This window comes from Cryptotermes secundus, unplaced genomic scaffold, assembly GCF_002891405.2.
Source record: "Cryptotermes secundus unplaced genomic scaffold, Csec_1.0 scaffold615, whole genome shotgun sequence".
NCBI classification, from domain to species: domain Eukaryota; kingdom Metazoa; phylum Arthropoda; class Insecta; order Blattodea; family Kalotermitidae; genus Cryptotermes; species Cryptotermes secundus.
The window spans coordinates 420,758-439,048 of record NW_019720173.1 but is presented as its reverse complement, the minus strand read 5'-3'; the positions used below and the strand labels follow the sequence as shown (position 1 = coordinate 439,048).

Below are 18,291 nucleotides of genomic sequence, written 5' to 3'. Positions count from 1 at the left end.
GTACATGAAGACATATGAAGATTGTGTTAAGAGATTTTGTTGTAGGGTTTGTAAACTGTGGAAGCCCGTAACATTGTTATAATTAATTGTAGCCGATAGTTGTAGATTGTTGAATAAACCAGTTGACAATCCGAACGGCGTCTTCTGTAACGTAAACACGTTACAATAGATACTTCTCAGCCAGTAGAGAGCCGCTCTCGCTGGCTGGGCGGGACTGATGGTAAGCACCAATACCGGCAGGATATAGAGGCTGGTAGAAATCATAGAGGGAAGCACAATGGACCACTACAGGTCTAAGTGCACGGGGAAACCCACCCTCTCTAATAAATAACTAACTACAACTACAACTACTGCGATACTCATTTACTTAGAGAGAGACTCTCCTTAACTCTGAAACCAACATGTAATGGTAAGTGTCCTGTGTACATCGTATTAACGGGTATTAATAAGACAAGAATATCATCTTCTGTCTGTTACGAAGTGATCGGTGTAACTTTTTGCTTTCCCATAAGAACATGTTCAACTTTTATTAATACTGTGGTACAGGATTATCATCACTCATGGAGCTGAGCCCTTCTTGAAAATCCTCTAATTTTGCAGCTAATCAAGGGCTTCTCATCATTTTATGGAACCCCAAGGTTCGTTACCGTGTTCACAGAGCCCTTCACTGATCCATATCCTGAGCCAGATAAAATCCAATCCACACCATTCCAGTCTACCTCTCCAAGATCCATTTTAATATCATTTGCCCATCTATGTCTTGGTCCTCTCAGTGGTCGCTTTCCTTCTGGTTTTCCCACCAATATCCTATTTACATTCTTCTTTTCCCCCATTCGTGATTCATGACCTGCCCATCTCATCCTCCTTGACTCGATCATTCTAATTATATTTGGAGAATAGTACAAGTTATGTAGCTCCTCGTTATGTAGTTCTGTTCAACCAACTGTCACTCCATCTCTTGTCTGTCCAAATATTCTCCTCAACAACCCCTAGATTTGGTGCAGGAATATTATGCTTGTCATAATCTTCGATGTGGCAAAATTTCTGCTCTAAACCCCGCGCATTTACTAGTTTAGTACAGGTCTTTTTTCATAGATGTCAGATTAAAAACATTTCTCTCCTCACTTCCTCAGAGGGAGTTCCTAAGGCCCTGCAAAGAAATATAGATGGCATTGCTAATAAACACGCTCTAGTTCTTCATAAACACTGTTCATTGCACCATTAATTTAAGCTTCAGCTGAGGCGTGTACATTAAGAAGAATATCACACCATACCTTAAAAAATGATATATGACATCCTACATATCTAACTGCTGATATGATATCCTTGTACAAATGCCGAAGCACTTTCGTAATGATGATTATTGTTTCCTATCCAGAAGAGAAATATATCATCGTCTCATCTGACACCTTGTACTCTCACTAAACCTAAATCAATATTTACTAATTAATCTTGCTGATGATTTCAATGAATCTGGCTTGTAGAGTATCCTGCCATTCCAAGTGCAAACTTGCGTGTTTATTTATCCTTGTTTACATAATTCCACAGAAACTACCCAAGTCTGTGGCATTGTGTAACTTTTCGAAACACGCTGGCTATGAGGAGCTACAAACCCCGAGGCCCCAACCCTCAACGTGTCTCTCCTAAGGGCTGCCCGATGCTGCTATTCAGCACAATCGTACCTCCTTGTGTGTGCTCTATATCTGGAGATCGTCTTCATTTTACCTATGCGACAAACAACCCGCTTAACATGGCAGTCGGCACAATCAAAACTAAAAAAAGTTCTTTGCACAAGAAATAGCCTCGTATTATAATCTCCATGAAGGTAATTAATCCTGAAATATTCTGGGGGTGGTGTATAGCTGTCGGGATTACTGGGTTTCTGGACTTTGTCTACCCTCCGGTGTTCTAAAGGACATAACTTTTTGGAAACTGGATCCTTTCCGTCCTCAGGTAACGGGATAGGAGACACATACCCTTTTGGGTCCGTTACAAAGAGTTAACCTCAATCAGTGGAGGAGTGACTGAGGTCAGCTTTTTCTAACAGACCCAAGAGAGTAGATGTCTCCCTTTCCACCCCCACGAACTGATGGCGGAAAACATTCGGATTCCGAAAAGTGGTGTTCTTTAGAATAACGACTGAGAGAGAAAGTCAAGAAATCCAGTAATCCCGAGTGTTGTATGAATCTGCTTTAATATATGGCTTAGGAGGCGCTTCAGGGTGGATTCCTTGTTCTCGCACAAATTCATTGCATTTAGTGCACACATAGTGCCTTCTCCGTCTCTACTGAAAGCAGCAGAGAGATTTTTCTTATCACTGTAACAGGCCATGGTGGCCCATAGGCTTGTGAGACGTTGAGGCTCCGACATTTTCTAGATAACCGGCTCAATGATGATGATGAGTTTGTCGGCTTCACTCGCCGGCCGCCCCTAACTCCAGGGAGATTCCTGATACTCATTTTTGTTAAAGACTGACTCGACCCTAGGGTGATAGTGTGGCTGGAAATATCAGGTTAACTGAAAAATCCAATGACCACATCGGGAATCCAACCGGCGACCTCACGGCTTGTAGCACTGTGCCTCACCCAACTACGTTACAGCGTACTCCGAGTAGAGCGAAATGAGTTAACAATATTCACTTTGGGCCCATTCGGATTGTGGATCCGGTGATTCAGTTCTGGCTAGGCGGAACACCGAGCCTTTCCGAGTGTTCTCTTTCGCTTCCCAGTACTTCACTTGCAAGCTTGGATTTGGTTGTGAGGACAGCAACTTGTTACGCTACGTTAATTGGCATGAAATTCTCTCTGGCTATATACGCGAAGAACAGAAGCGGCCTAGCAGCGCTATTGCACTAACAACTTGGGTTCCAACCCCACTCAGCACATGAGCATACCCAGTGATTTCCTGTGTTGAGTTACCCAGAGTGGATATAGATTTTCGATGCAATGACGTCGGTACAAAGAAGTGTTATAACTTGTCTCGGACAGTAATTGTAAACCGATGGGTCGCAGTCATACTTTGCGAATGGCACATATTTGTATCAATAAATGCAGTGCATTATATTTTGTAAAATTATTGTGTTGAAAGTATAATGTTGTTTTATACAAGAATAAGTACCTTTTCCAGCCACGATAATGTTTGTAGCAGAGTAGATAACACACTGAGAACACAAAGAAAACTTATTGTTAGGGCTCAGTTCAATGGGCTGTTATTTCTATTGGTAGTCCTCAATTATATTATTTCCGAAAATTTGGTTCAGAGGTCCAAGACGTTTGTAAAAAGTTCTTTGTTTTAGACTAAAATGGGATTCGGAACAGGTCACATGGCCTAGCACGATGAAGGTGATAATGACACAAGACGGAAAATGAGGAAGCCTTTGTGTTCATACGTTTGATTCCAATAAATATGCAAGCAAATTAAATTAAAACCGAACTTGTCAACATACAGTCTCAGACGGAATCCACATCAAACGGAATACTTAATGCAATGCTCTAGTTGAATCAGAGGCTGAATTCCAAATCGTGGTATACTGACGCCATTGCAAATAAATATAAAATGAAAATTTCTGCCTCAAAAATAAATCTGTAGAAATTTGCAACAATGGCATTAAAAATAAACTTTATGATAGGTAACAAAGTTGCAAAACAAGAATCAGAATTTAGAATACTTTAACTCAAACCGTGAAAAGAATATGGAAGTATGCAATATGTGTGGAGCCGTTACTACAGGTATGTAACAACTGGGTAAACACGTTCCCGCACAACAGACACGAACACAATAAAGGTTCAGCAGCAGAGGAACGGTACTTTCTATGTGGTCCGTGCCGAGATGTATAAAGAGGACGGTCTGGGGCAACTAGTTAGTTACAAGAATGCTCAGTCGGGAAGTTTGGTTGTGAAGAAAAGACTGTATGTATGATAGATGGAGTCTGTAATTCAGTGAGCTGGTTATAGTTCCTGTGTTACATCTATTGTCAGGAAACGGCAAGTGAAGACTATAATAGACTGGGGACACTAGCCTGTGTGTGTCAGTGATCTGTAGTCACGAGTCGTGGGTATATAAGTGGGTAATAAATCCAGTCACCAATTCACACCCCGTCTAAAGTCACTCATATATGTAACAATATTGTGACGCGTTACCTTACGTCCATCACCGCGACAACCGCTACAATCGGAACGGACACTTCCACGACAACGAATACGTGGTAACTGTGGAGTTCACGCAGCGACAAATCGTAGCAACGAATTGTCGTTGAGTAACAACGGATGAGACGAGACACGTTACCGGTGTAGTCTATAAGGAGCGTTCCCGTAACAACGGACTGTCTGAACAGCGGTAACGGAACCGTGAGGATTGGTGTCTGGTATCCGGTCCGCATAGCGCCTATATAAGCAGAGCTTACGGCAAGTAGAGGGCATCTCTCATTAATTCTTTAAAAGAGCAAATAGATTCGGCAATAAAAGAACAATTATCGAACACCTGGCAGAAAACTTTACAAGGGCTGGACACCAATAACATAAGAGACACCTGGCGGATAACTAAAAGTTTAACAAACACAAATTTTAACATCCCACCCCTTACCAATAATGGGAAAACTGTGACCGAAACCCAGGAAAAANGCTTGGATTGTCCGCCACCTCAAATCACGCAAAGCAGCAGGGCCTGACGGGATACAGAATATAATACTTCAGCATCTGCCGCGGTTTGTTTTCAAATTTATTGCAAAACTGTTTAATAGATCACTTGCCCTAAATTATTTTCCTACACAATGGAAAGAGGCAAAAATTATTATGCTTCCGAAACCAGGCAAAGACCATACGTCCCCACTAAATTATAGACCAATAAGCCTTCTAAATTCTTTAGGTAAACTTTTAGAGAAAATCATTCTAAAAAGACTAAACTTCGAACTTAGGAAGCTGCAAGCTATCAGAAATGACCAATACGGTTTTAAAAGAGGTTACTCCACAACACATGCGTTGTTAAGGAATGTGGAGCACATTACGAACGGTTTCAACAATAACAAAGCCACAGTAACGTTATTCCTGGATATTGAACGAGCATTCGACAAGGTCTGGAACACCGGGTTGATTGCTAAACTCATTTCGGCCAAAATTCCATCTCACTTCATTCATATAATACATAACTACCTCCAGAATCGTTTCTTTTTTGTAATGCACAAAAACTATTATTCAAACCTACGCCCAATCAGGCCGGAGTGCCTCAGGGCAGCTTACTTGGACCCACACTCTTCAATATTTATATTAATGACATTCCTTCAATTGAAAATGACTCCAACATAGCCACATCGGTCTATGCTGATGACGCGAATATTAGTGTTCGGTCAGGCAGCATAGATATAGCAGTCAGAAAGTTAAACTCTGCCATACGCCTCTTAGAACCATGGTTCCGGAAGTGGAGAATACATATTAATGCAAAAAAGTGCACAATTACACTCTTTTCTAAACGACTGCGACATCAGGGCTGCAGTAAGCATCAAGTAAAGATTTTTAACAAAACCATATCTTGGACTAAGGAAACGAAGTATCTTGGTGTTACACTTGACTCAAAATTAACCTACCGTACCCACATATCCTGTATTTTGCGCAAAGCTAATTACAGACTCAGACAACTGTATCCTATATTAAATAAATCCTCCACAATTGACATTAATTTAGCGTTGGTAATTTATAAATCACTCCTCCGTTCCATATTGTCATATGCCTCCCCCGCGTGGGGCTATGCTGCCAACACTCACATAAATAAATTACAGGCATTTCAAAATAAAAGTCCTCAGGATAATAACAAAATTGCCGAGAGTAACACCAATTGCAACCTTACATGAACAGACGGGAATGTCATCAATAAAAAGTCATTTCAAGAGGTTAGCGAGGACATTGTACCAGAAATCGGTAACCAGCGAAAACAGTCAGATTCAGGCACTAGGACACTACGATCCCACTGGTGATAAACATCTGCGTCCCTTATCCCTGCTTGCAAGATAATCAGCTCTAAGATCTCTTTACAGGTAACCGGATTATTGAAACTCCCCAAACGCCCAGTACACCGGCGGCCACATCGACCAATCACCACATCTATGCTGGACAAGAAAAGAAGATGTGATTTTTTAAAAAAACAAACAAACAAACAAATTGTAATAATAAAATCCTGTCATTGGACGAGCAACAACCCTTTGCCCCTCCACAACAGTGATTTAAATTTATCAATACTCGAACAATTAAAACCCTTTACAAATGTGATACACAAATGTTTGCTGCTCATCCAAAGTATGCAAAAAAAAAAAAAACTGTAGAAAAACAAATGTAAACTTTTGAAATAAAGGAACAGGACACACAGGGTCTAATGTTAGGGTTCGCGTATTTAAGCCGGACTGCTGGCTAGAAGTCAGTTTGTATCCGGAAGGTCCTGAGACCGGCCAGCTCGACCAAGGTTTTCCGTGGTTTTCCTCGGTACTAGAGCAAATGCTGAGTTGGTACCCAATTCCACGTTGCACTGCATGACACATGCAGCCCCCCAATTGTTAACATAAAAATTTCGCCTTAATATAGCCCTCCCAACGTTAGCAAAAACGAACAAACAAAAATCCGATCATATGCTCTATCTTTACCAGAAGGACAAGCGGGCACTGCCTGGGAACCTTCAAAATCGGAGATATAGTTTCTTCCCCCCCCCCCAATGTAGTGTCTCTCACTACGCCCACCACTTCTTCTCTCTCTCTCTCTCTCTCTCAGTAGAGGGCATTGGAATATTGGAGTATTGAGAAGAGAGAGTCTTGAGACAGTCGCCGCTACAGAGAGTCGGGATTCAGCCACGGCGAAGGATAATTGACTATTGGGCCAGAAGTCAATTGATACTGCAAGTGATAATAATTGTAAGGTGTGTAAGTGTGTGTTTTCAATAAAGATTCGCTAAATCCGAGACCCACGTGAAGTTATTTGTCGCGTGACATACCCAAGACGTGACAATATTATCAGACACTATTCTCGTTTAATGGAACAACTACGTATTTTCCCACGTTCCGTAAGCATTTATGCTCTTGAGATCAGTTCTGTGTTCACTAATTATTTAAAGGAAACTGGGTACTCTTCTGGACTGAACTGAAAGCTGACAGAAGCACTGGTTCATTTACTCATTCACTGACTAGCTGACGGACCGTATCCTTAACAAATTTCGACTTCCCTGCTAGCACTGAAATGAAAACTGAGCGACTTCCTAACTTATTCATTAGCTCGCCGTCTGCTTTTTTATTGGCGTCTCATCCATAGAGAAAACGCTAGAATCCTCATGGGCGATCTCGGTTTTCCTCATTAGCTGATCGGTTTCGAACCGGTACTAGAGGCTCGCAGGTCAGACGGCGCAATTCCACTACTCTTCGTTCCCGCGGCAATATATAACATCATAGAAAATGCAACGCTGAAATGTGGTTATGAGGATCTGCTATCTAAAGACCGCTGAGTGAATGGGAGCAGTGCAAAGAAGTTTCTAAACTGTCCTGGGTATTGTAAGATCAGATGATAAACAAGTCGCAGGTCAGAAATAAGTTGATTACTTTAGGTATCTATGTTGAAAATAGATGACTTTGCTACCACATACCAGAATGAAGACACATGGAATGATTTCCACAGACATTTCCGTCAAAACAGCTTGCTTTACTTGACGAAAAGAGAAAATGAATATTTGCGTGAGTGCGCCATAGGAAAAAGACGAAATATAACTGTAATATACCACAATAGGCATCGCAGTATAAATCACTGAAACAAAGAAATCCGGAACTCACGAAGAAAAGCTGCAGAGAAACAAATGCACGCACAGACTTGAGGAACAGGCAATTAAATTAAATTTAATCGTGCACTATGATAACAGAGACGAGTTTCCATGCAAAGCCCCGATACTCGGAAACTGTGTTTCGGTAGTTTCAAAGTTTCACATGAGGTGTCACGGTAAAATAAAATTAATTATCCTAAGTATCAGGGGTGTATTCTTGTGATAAACTGCCTTGTGCTTTAACTCTAATTAAAAGGATAGAACAGACACAGAAGGAGCAAATTAACTTAATTATTAAGTAGAAAGAAAATTGAAGAAGAGGGAAAAGACAGAAAAGGGAAATTATACACGGGACCCTCACTCCTATGGGATTCAACAGTTGTCAAGCACTTTAATGTGTGAAGGTTACGATTCATCTAAGGATATAAAGCCATGAGAGTCCTTGAAAATTCTTATACATTACAAGCTGTCGGGGCTTAACAAATCCTTCCAATAGCGGCGCGATGTGTTCCACAATTTCTAATCCCGCTAGGAATATATCGCACATGTAAATCAGCTATCTGTTGTTTTTACATATGCGAATAAAAGAGCTTATAAAAAAATATTTTAGAATTGTGATCCATACTTTATTTCATGTACAGAGCTTCTTTACAATGATTCACTTTTCTGTAATCGCTAGGGATTACCAGTTTCGCTGAGAGTCAAATATGAATTCAGATGTCACTGTTTATATCCCCAAATATAAAATTGTTACCCCCAAATCCTTTCTATTGTTTCCAACATAGAACATTCAACGAGTATAATGACATAATTCATCTGAACGCGTCATTAGCAAAGTAGGATTGGTCTTTCCGCTTTATATTATTTACTTTGTGTAAAACAGCTCCTTCGTGCTTTCGTCTTCTCCATCTTGTCAATAGAGAAGTAAGCCTTCATTATCGAGGGGTTTCAGTGTTTGTATTATATTTCGTTACAGCCTTCTATGGACCCACACATGAAAAATGTTTTGTAAGGGCGAGACTTATCACCTCCAAAATGCAATGTCCGGTTTACACAGCAAGAGACTGTACAGTGCTAACACATTGTAGGAAGGTACGTTATACAGTATGCCAAGAAGGAACAAACAGTCTTCTGTTTAAGTTTATAAGTATTGGTTCTACTCCATAAAAATTCATAATACTTTGATGTAGATGTGTGAACTGCAGTATGCTGTATGAAGGAGCAATATACGATTAATATTTGTGCGTGCTTTTCATGGCAAATTGCCTTACACTTCACACTCGAAACGTCATTGGCTAACACGCGGGAATGGAAAGGAATATGGGAGAAAACAAAGAAAATCAATGGAACTAAATTGATGTAACAAAGATTGAGGCTTCACGCTGAAACTTCAGTGGGTGTTACGCTAATTATATTATAGCGAAACGTTATTGAAAGTTGCAAAACCTATTATGGGATATATACTTAAAGTCATGTTCGCGCTGATCCTTGTACGGTGAGTTGTTTACGATAAATTCGATGAAATTAGATTTGAATTTCATGTAAAATTCATAATATAGTAGACTGATACGAATAAAAGTCAAATATCTTTAGTTGTAGACTTTTAATATAAAAATAATTGAAATTCCTTGATTAATTACTGAGATGGAAAACGTTGGTAACAAGAGTGACACTTTCCCCAGTATGGGTACCTTTTATGCACTTGGTTCTGAGGAAGCATTCCTCATTAACATTGCTCAAGGGACTGTGACAGGTAATAAAGTTGGTATCAAGCAGCGAGATATATTGAAACAGGTCATCATTCTTATAGAAACCATAAAACGGCTACTGCTGCCGAACTATCCCGCGAGAATTATATGATGCCGGTAAATAATTCTGTAGTTATATGGGAATACCGAGTTACTGATAGTGCAATTAACCACTACACAGAAGCTGCAGGCCTTTATAATCTAAACATCCCACAAGTGTAACCCTACACCAATAACGCAGCGGGAAGAATAAGAAAAAGCAGGGGCCGGTAACGCAGATGTAAACCAGCTCAGTAGACCCCAAACCTGGCATAATTACATCAACGTAGGGCAAGCAAAGCCATGAGAATGAATCGGGTACGGCAGCACAAGTTTTGTTATGATATTATAGGCCATATACACTGATAGACTCTTACTGACTTTTCGGAGGAACCTGCTACCTCCACATTAAGAATTTCCTAATGTAATCTGGCATATGGCTCGAGTAATTCGCCTGTAATGAAGTTAGCTACCTTGTCTACAGTGTATAAGAATAATATGGCACCATAGTTGTTGAAGCAGAAATGATTTTATTTTTATAGGTGGATACTTACGGGGTCATGGAGTGTAGCAGATGGGAGTAAGTTGAAGGGCGAGCGTCTGGCACCCTAAAACGGGACTATTTGTTTAAGGAAGTAAACCCTGACAGGAAGTTGTTGGTTGTCCCCTCACAAGTTCGTGGGCTAGACTTTATGCTGATATTCTCATTCTGTCGAGAATCTAAACAAGATATTCTCTTGGAAGCGGATAGAGCCCAAAGTGGGATGTAGGGCCATTAGTAGTAGTAGCAGCAGCAGCAGCAGTAGTAATATTAGTATATACTTACGGGCCAAAACCTTTTGTCTCCGCGTCTGTGGTCTAAATACGTAAATATCTGGACGCACAAAATTATAATTTTACCTGTGGTTTTGTATGGGTGTGAAACTTTGTCTCTGGCATTAAAGGAGGAACATAGACTAAGAATATTTGAGAAGAGCCTACTGAAGGTAATATTTAGACCAAAAAGGGATGAAGTGACAGGAGGTGGAATAAAATGGTATAATGAAGAGCTTCGTAACTTGTACTTGTCGCTAAGTATAATTAGAATGTTGGAGTGAAAAAGGATGAGATGGACCGAGTATATAACACTCACGGGGAAAAGAGGAATCCATATAGGATTTTGGTTGAAACACCAGAAGGAAAGAGAACACTAGGATGAACTAGACGTAGGTGGGTGGATAACGCTAAAATTGATATTAGCGAGATAGAATGGGATTGTATGGACTGGACTGATTTGGCTCAGGATAGGGACCAGTTGAGGGCTCATGTGAACTTGATAATGAACCTTCGGGTTCCAAAAACCATTAGGACATTTAAGTGTGGTTGAGTGACTGGAGGTTTCACAAGGAGGACTCAGTTTCATTTAGTTATGTACTTACGTGAACAGCGCGGCTGCAGGAAACCAGACGGACAAGAGCACACCCCGGGACGTGTACACAGACCGCCATTCAAACACGGCGGTTCGCACACCGCTGTCGGGAGGAATAAAAATTACAACAACAAAAAATAATCTATGGGTTACATATTCTACACATTACAAAATTATAGTTATGATGTATTTAACACACAATTGTACGTATATAGGACCTGAGTTTCCCACAGCGGTGGTTATGAACAGTTCTGTCTTCTGGAATACAACGTCGTGTAGTCCTTTCAAAGTCAACCGAAGTTTCGAAGGAAAATGTCGCTTTTATTTTCACGTTGGTTTCTTCGTTTGCTTATTCTTCAACCCTGAAGATGGAGGCGACATGTCCCTCTGAAACGTCGGTTGACTTCCAGAGGACTACGCGTCGTTATTTCCGAGAAGACAAAACTCCACGCAACAGCAGAGATGGAACGCTTACTCACTGCTTGCTACATCAAGCTGCCCTTTAAACACCGAGCAGGCTTGTGTAGTGGCAACACTGTGCGCGTATGGTAATTGCTCGAATAGCGACAAGGTTAATTTATACCTTAAATGAGAATTTTCATGGTTTTGATCAGGCTGCAAATGAAATGCCGCACTACACGCTCCATCCAAACCTCTTCCTACCCACTTTTCATGACAAATTCCCCATTTTAATCTCCGCTTTGTAAAGTAAGTTTATTTAATTTTAACGGCGTTGTTAAAAAGTAAAATTGTGTCTGTACTTAAGTAGTTAAGCATTGTGCCATGAAGACATATGGAGGAGTGGAAATATACCTCCAATATTCTTGCTCTCGGCACTAGATGGAGGTGAGTGGTCAGTTCCACGCCTTTGCCGCTTCAACCCCGGGGGAAAGAGCCCCCCGGTAACCTATTTGAGAGCAGACTGGGTGGACCTTAAATTTGGCCTGGGCTCTGCTGAGAATAGAAAAATCTTGCTCTCCCGGGAATAGAACCCGGGCCTTCCAGTCCGTATTCCGTTACTACAACGATTTGAGCTATTCCGAATCCAGGGGGATCGTTAAACAACTGAAAATCTATACTGCGTTAGCGTGCAGGACTGCATTACCAATTTTATAGCTCATTTCTGATACAGGAATTGATTTATGCGCTGAACGAGGAAAAGAACAGAACAGAAGAAGAATTAAGGTTTGTACTTATCCTCCTTAGTACCTACTTACTCACTTCACTCCAGTCTGAAATTTGACAACAATTACGTATATTTTCAGTGCCCCGAATATGACTTTTCCCTTTTATTTCATCTTCCTTGCATCTTCGCATTTTCTCCATCAAAAAATTGAAAATTTACACATTTCTCTCAAAGTAAGACAGGCGTACAGAATAACTGGTGGAATGGTCTTTTATATAATATTTTCTTTTACAATACTTAGAAAGTAAACGAGATTATAAATAGAATATAAACGTTTCTGACCGTAGTGTATGACACTGGCAATTGTCGGGTTTCTGGACTTTGCTCATCATCCGGTAATCTGAAACACCAGAGAACCAAAATTTTCGGAAAATGGTCTGTTTCCGTTCTTAGGCTAGGGAGGAGACACCTCCTCTGTTGGGTTCGTAAGAAAGGGCTAACCTCAGTTATTGAACACTCTATGTCAGTATAGGTTAAGACATTCTCTGAGTGCTGCTTTTCAGGGCACTCACGATGGTCATGTTCATCGCCACATCACAGACAGCGAGGAGGCTGCCTGCAGTGTACCCACATGTGGCTCAAACGCTGACAGTGCTACCACTGTGTAAGTCCATTTGGGATCTATAAGTTTCGGCCTTTACAGCTATGTTACAGGGTATTGTCAATTTGAAGATTTATGGATCTTTTTGATTCCTTACCAGAGTAACTAAGAAGAGCGGGAGGGAAGGGGTGTGACCCCTCCTTCTGGAGTGGTACGTTTGGCAGTCACCTGCTTTACTTCAATGATGACGTAGTTACTCTCTTGGAGGGCCACAGTGATATCCTCTGCCGAAATATTCCCAGGCAAATATCTGATAACAGCTTAAGCCGGGTTATTTGTCTCTGTGTAAAATGTAAAGAAGTGAAGATTTTTCTCAGTTAGGAATTTTTGCATGGCGTTGTAGCCATCATGCTTGTAGTTGTTACCCGCGTTACGGTTGTAGTGTTTTAGAAGAACTCCTCTCTCACGACTCTTTTTATTTCTCTCTGGAAACTAAGTAAGTTGCATCTGATGTTAATATGATGGAAGATAGCCTACACTTTTGTTCCAAGTTTTTCATTGGAATTTCCTTCACAAATCGTCTCTGCATTTTCCACATATAAATCACTGAGTAGCACAAAGAAGTTATTCGTTGCCACCGGCCGTAGGTTTCCGTACGTTGAAGGTGGCTTCTTCTGTTTCTTGGTGCAGCACTCATCCTCAGATTTTCTGTCTCCCCTTCTGCGTTGTGCTCATTTTTCTACTATTTTCAAAATATTTTCCTGTCCTGATTCCATGATGCTCGAATGAGGATTGCCCTTCACTTCCTTGTATATTGCTGCATACATGTAAAGTAAGCCGGTAAATAAAGTCTGCCTATCTAGAGGGTGCGTCTGTCTTCCATAACTCTGTCCACTAGTTGTTTCCACTTCTCGTCAATTCCATTCACTTTGGACGAATTTTAAACAAGCTGCCCTATTTGTACTATAGAAGCTCGTAGTAGATCCATTTCCTTTTTCCGATCCGCTATTAAATTTTCACATCCCTCATCGACTGAGGCGAGCACGGCCCGCCAGCGTGTCTCACATTGCGTTAGTGTAGCGAGAGCCATCTCCCTCAAACAGAACTTGTTTTAGGCTCTCACATACTTGATGCCTTCTGTGCGCCATCTGTATTTCGGTGTGGCGCTGCTAACGATTCACACTAACTAAACTGCTATAAAACTGCTTCTTATTGGCTAATCTACACACTCGCTACTCACGACTGACCATTGCTGTTGGTTCTAGTTGCATATCTAGCTGCTCCACTGACTCCACTCTTCCTCAGTAGCTCCTAATTCACTATCGTAGTCGGTACAACAATTGGGTGTGGGCTGCACGACCGAAAGGACGGAGTCCAGGTAAGGCCAACAATTTTCTCTTCTCCAAGTCGTCCACCCCAGCTCTGGGGTCTGTCCAACCTCCTATTCAATGGGTACTGAGTTCTCTTTTCTCGTGGGTAAAGCGGCCAAGGCGTGAAGCTGGCAACTCACTACCATCTAATACCGCGATCAAAAAGCGTGGATATATACATTAACTACCCTATACGCCTTCATGGTTAGGCAAGAAACAACTTCATCTCGCCTATGCTAGTATAATCACACCTATACATCCTATATCCTTCCAGAATTGCTTCTAGTGATGGACGGGCTGCCGGGCTAAGTGTGTGGAGGGATTAGGTATTCTAACCACCCAGATACAGAACTTTGTTTTTCCGTCCCAAGATCGGATACATTTTGGACAGAGTAGTACATCACGCGAGACCAAGCAGTAGTTATACTGACATAGGTTGTCCAGAGGTTGAGGTCAGCTCTCTCTAAGGGATTCAAGAGACGAACTGTCTCTTATTCCTCACCTTGGGATGAAAGCAGATCCGGTTTCAGAAATTTTGTGTTCTCTAGTGGTTTAGATTACCGGGCGATGGGAAAGGTCCAAAAACTGATTAATTCCGAGGTTACAGATATTTTGCATTAAACAACAACAGGCACAGCTTCTGTTTGACTTCCACTTAAGTTAATCTAGAACCTCTCTTGATATTCACTTCTGTTAGTATTTATACTTTTTGTCTTTATGTTGGCAACTTTTCAAAGTGAGTGGTTCAGAATTTGAAGAAATCTCATGCCACTTGTGGTTACAGCAACAGTAATATATCGAGCTCGAACTTCTCAAAAGAATGCCATGTAGCAAGTATTGCATTGAGCAACCGGCAGAACAGCTCCTCGCTTCTCTTACTCTACGCTTTTCATGAATAGATCAATAGTTCGTCCATTAGCTAATTACACGCTAAATGGTTTTCCTTACGCAGCTGACGGTTATTTACAAATTCAACGTAGTCTCATGTTACGGAAAAAAATGGACTATCGTCTTGTTATGTCCTATTTCAAATTGCTTCAATCATTCAGTTTCAAATACTATAATTCTAATTTCTTTTCAGTTTCTTGGGCTGGGATGAGGCTGAGTCCAATTGCTACGTCTGCCAGTAAAGGGCCTATTGTGCCAGCTCCGGATAATAAATGATGGTGAATGTGGTGAAGTCGGTGGAATGAGAATTGGCAGGAGAAACCGAAGTACTCGGAGAAAATCTGCCTCATACCACTTTGTCCACCACAGATCCCACATCACCTGATCTGTGCTCGAAACCTGGCCGTCATGATGGGAAGCCGGCGACCAACCGCCTGAGCTTTGGCACGCCCTATTATAAATCTGAAGTCTACATTATTAATATCGTCTCACCTAGGTCTAAACTAAGTGATCTGTTCTCGAAAATATTTCCAGTCAAAATTAAGTTGGTATATTTTATACTCTCAAGTTGCGTGCTATATATCATACCCATCTCACCCTGTTAAACATCTCTACACTTGGAATAATAAGTGAAGAATACAAATTATGAAACTATTCAGAATATTTTATATTCCTTTCCTTGTTTTTTGTTCCTTACGTGCAAATTATCTGAACAGTCTGATCATTACTTTCTTGAATTTTTGTGTTCCCCTAAGCATCGTATCAAATGATCTTTCCGTGATGACCTGGTAACGAGATACCTTGTACAGATGGGAGTCTAGGCTGTGCATTCGATCCCCAGCCAGAGGACCAGCTATCGTCAATAAAATGGAAGCACTTAAGGGAAATGTGCAAAGTACAGGCCAGTCGCAAAATTTCTGCCCTAAACTCACGTGGTTACCATGGGAACTTAATTGGAGAGGGATTTATTGATTTGTAAGAGAAAATAGTGCGCTTAAATCTTTCACAGAGGAACATTTCAGCTATTAGGAGGCGTTGAGTTTTTAATTAAAATTCTTTGTACAAAAATTAATATTGAATAATTTATTTAAGTAAATACTATTAACAGAGACCCCCTCCCCTGTAACCCCTAGTTATTACAGAGTGTGACTCCATAAAATACAGCGCCATAAAAGCACCCAAATTTACAACTACGAGTATTCGAGAACTCTTCAAACGTGAGCCATGCAATTATTGTCCATGATATGTACTCGTATATTGGCTGTCTTGTAGTGCACTCAATTTCACATGTCACTTCACTACATGTTTCGGCATCACTGTGCCATCTTCAGGTATGTTATTTATGTCAAGCTATTGCATTGCTCGCCATCATGTGTCGTTTATAAAATTATCTAAAATGTACACTGTTCACTAACTATAATAAAATTTGTATATATCAAAATTTGTTAATATCCATCATCCCACACGTCATAACTCAAACTCGCGTACTACGTCATTCTTCCACTATGGGAGTCGTTCATCCTATATTTTGTGTGTATTGTGTTTTGTGATGTGTCACATGTAGTGAAGTGACATGTGAAATTGAGTGCACTACAAGACGGCCAATATGTATATATCATGGACTAGAATCAGTGCAACAGGACGCTAAAATACAACATTATACAGTTATTGTTTGCAAATAAATGGTGCACTCTCTTTGAACACACAAATCCGCATGTGACCGCTCTCACACTATTGTTCTTCATCAGGGCTCGAGCAGAGGTAACCAGACTGGAATCTGAACTGGGTCACCGAACAACCTAACTGGGTGAATTCGTGGTTTCCACGGTATGTCCAAGAGAGTAGGAAAAGAAGTGTCTTCAAAGCGACTGTGATTGTCTTTCCACGCATTTATCTCTTAACGATTTATGAATATCTCTGCATCTCATTCGAAGTTACGAGTGTAGGACTATACTGTCAGCAGTTCATACAGGTCCAACATGAAGCAGAGTTTTCCTACAACGAGTTTGCAATGGTAAATACATGTAGGGACTTAATCACTTCCTGTAGAACGCACAGGTTTAAGCAAATTCGGTCACAGTTCAAGAGGATTCAGTGAAGAGGACCTTGGCTGCATGTGAGTTTACACAGTGTAGGATTAAGGCCAATATTGGATACATATAACATTAGCCAAGTAATTACTAAATTACGTGACTAGACTGCCGAATAGTCAACTAACAAACTGAGTAATGTACTGACATATGCCCTAATAGAACCGCAAGACGTAACAGGTGTAATATAACAGACCGTCAGTAGACACAATATTTCGCATAATCTCAGATATCAAGAAGCAGCTCACAAAACATCACATTATTCAGCTGCAAATGAGATAGGGTCGTGGTGATTATGGTTTGAATGGATGCGGTGTTGATTTATTTCAAGGTATAGGCTCAATAAAAAGTTGATTCAGTTTAATTTCACTTACTAACTGAAACACTCGACATGTCACGTATCGGGGTTAGAGTGAATAATAATAACGGGCTCTGGATTCGATGACTGGATTTATTGTCGTTTCTTTACAATCTCAATAAATTAAAGCAGCTCACACATTGAACTCCTTCTGAATTACTCACGGCTCCTGCCTGATTCTCGGACTGATCTCTTCTGTCTGAATCTCTCGACTGCCAAGTCCAAATCCAAGTCCAAGTCACATTGCGACTGACGGGAGTTCATTCGTGAAGACGCAAAATCTCTCGACTTCACGAATGAACTCCCTTTTATAACTTCCACGAGACCAAAATATAAGTCACAATCTCAAATAGTTAATTGTCCTCTGTTATTCTGTCTGTTTTGATAGGAATGTGTTTGTTAATATTCGTTACCGCAGAAACGGATGTTTGCTTGCCGTTGCCTAACAGATTAACTTCAGCTTCTGCTGCTGTTCCGTCTCTTAGGAAATGTTTACCGAGTCGATGCTAACACCGCTCTTTTCCAACCCGCCTTTGCTTGTATCAGCGCAGTCGGAACGGTGCTATCCCTGCTACACCTGTTTCTACCTTAGGACAGTGTATGATGGCTACTGGAAGTTGTCCTCACAGATCAAACTAAGGAAGATCGGTATAGGTACGGGAAACTAGCTGGGTCGGTTTGCATGAGTCTCAGGGTAGCGATGCCGAAGAAAGCGTTTTTCTGAGAGTTGAGCCAATTGACGTTTATTCACCTGCTAATTCACCACACTGTTAAATTAATGTATTCTTAGCTTTAAGTTACAGCGTTACACTATCGGCTAGCTATGTCCCGGAGCGTGCAAGGGTCACGTCCGTTCAGTTCGGAATATTGTGAAAGTCTCC

The 18,291-nt window shown here is 40.9% G+C and overlaps 1 protein-coding gene across 1 annotated transcript in view; it reads right to left on the bottom strand.

Moving 5' to 3' along the window:
• LOC111867762 overlaps window positions 1-18,291 on the bottom strand; it is a gene marked incomplete at its 5' end in the record, with an annotated part of 371,575 nt that overhangs the window by 21,306 nt on the left and 331,978 nt on the right. Inside the window, one exon of the mRNA XM_023857906.1 lies at window positions 10,988-11,080. Within this exon, the coding sequence (XP_023713674.1) occupies window positions 10,988-11,080 (93 nt within the window). The remainder of the gene's footprint in view (window positions 1-10,987; window positions 11,081-18,291) is intronic.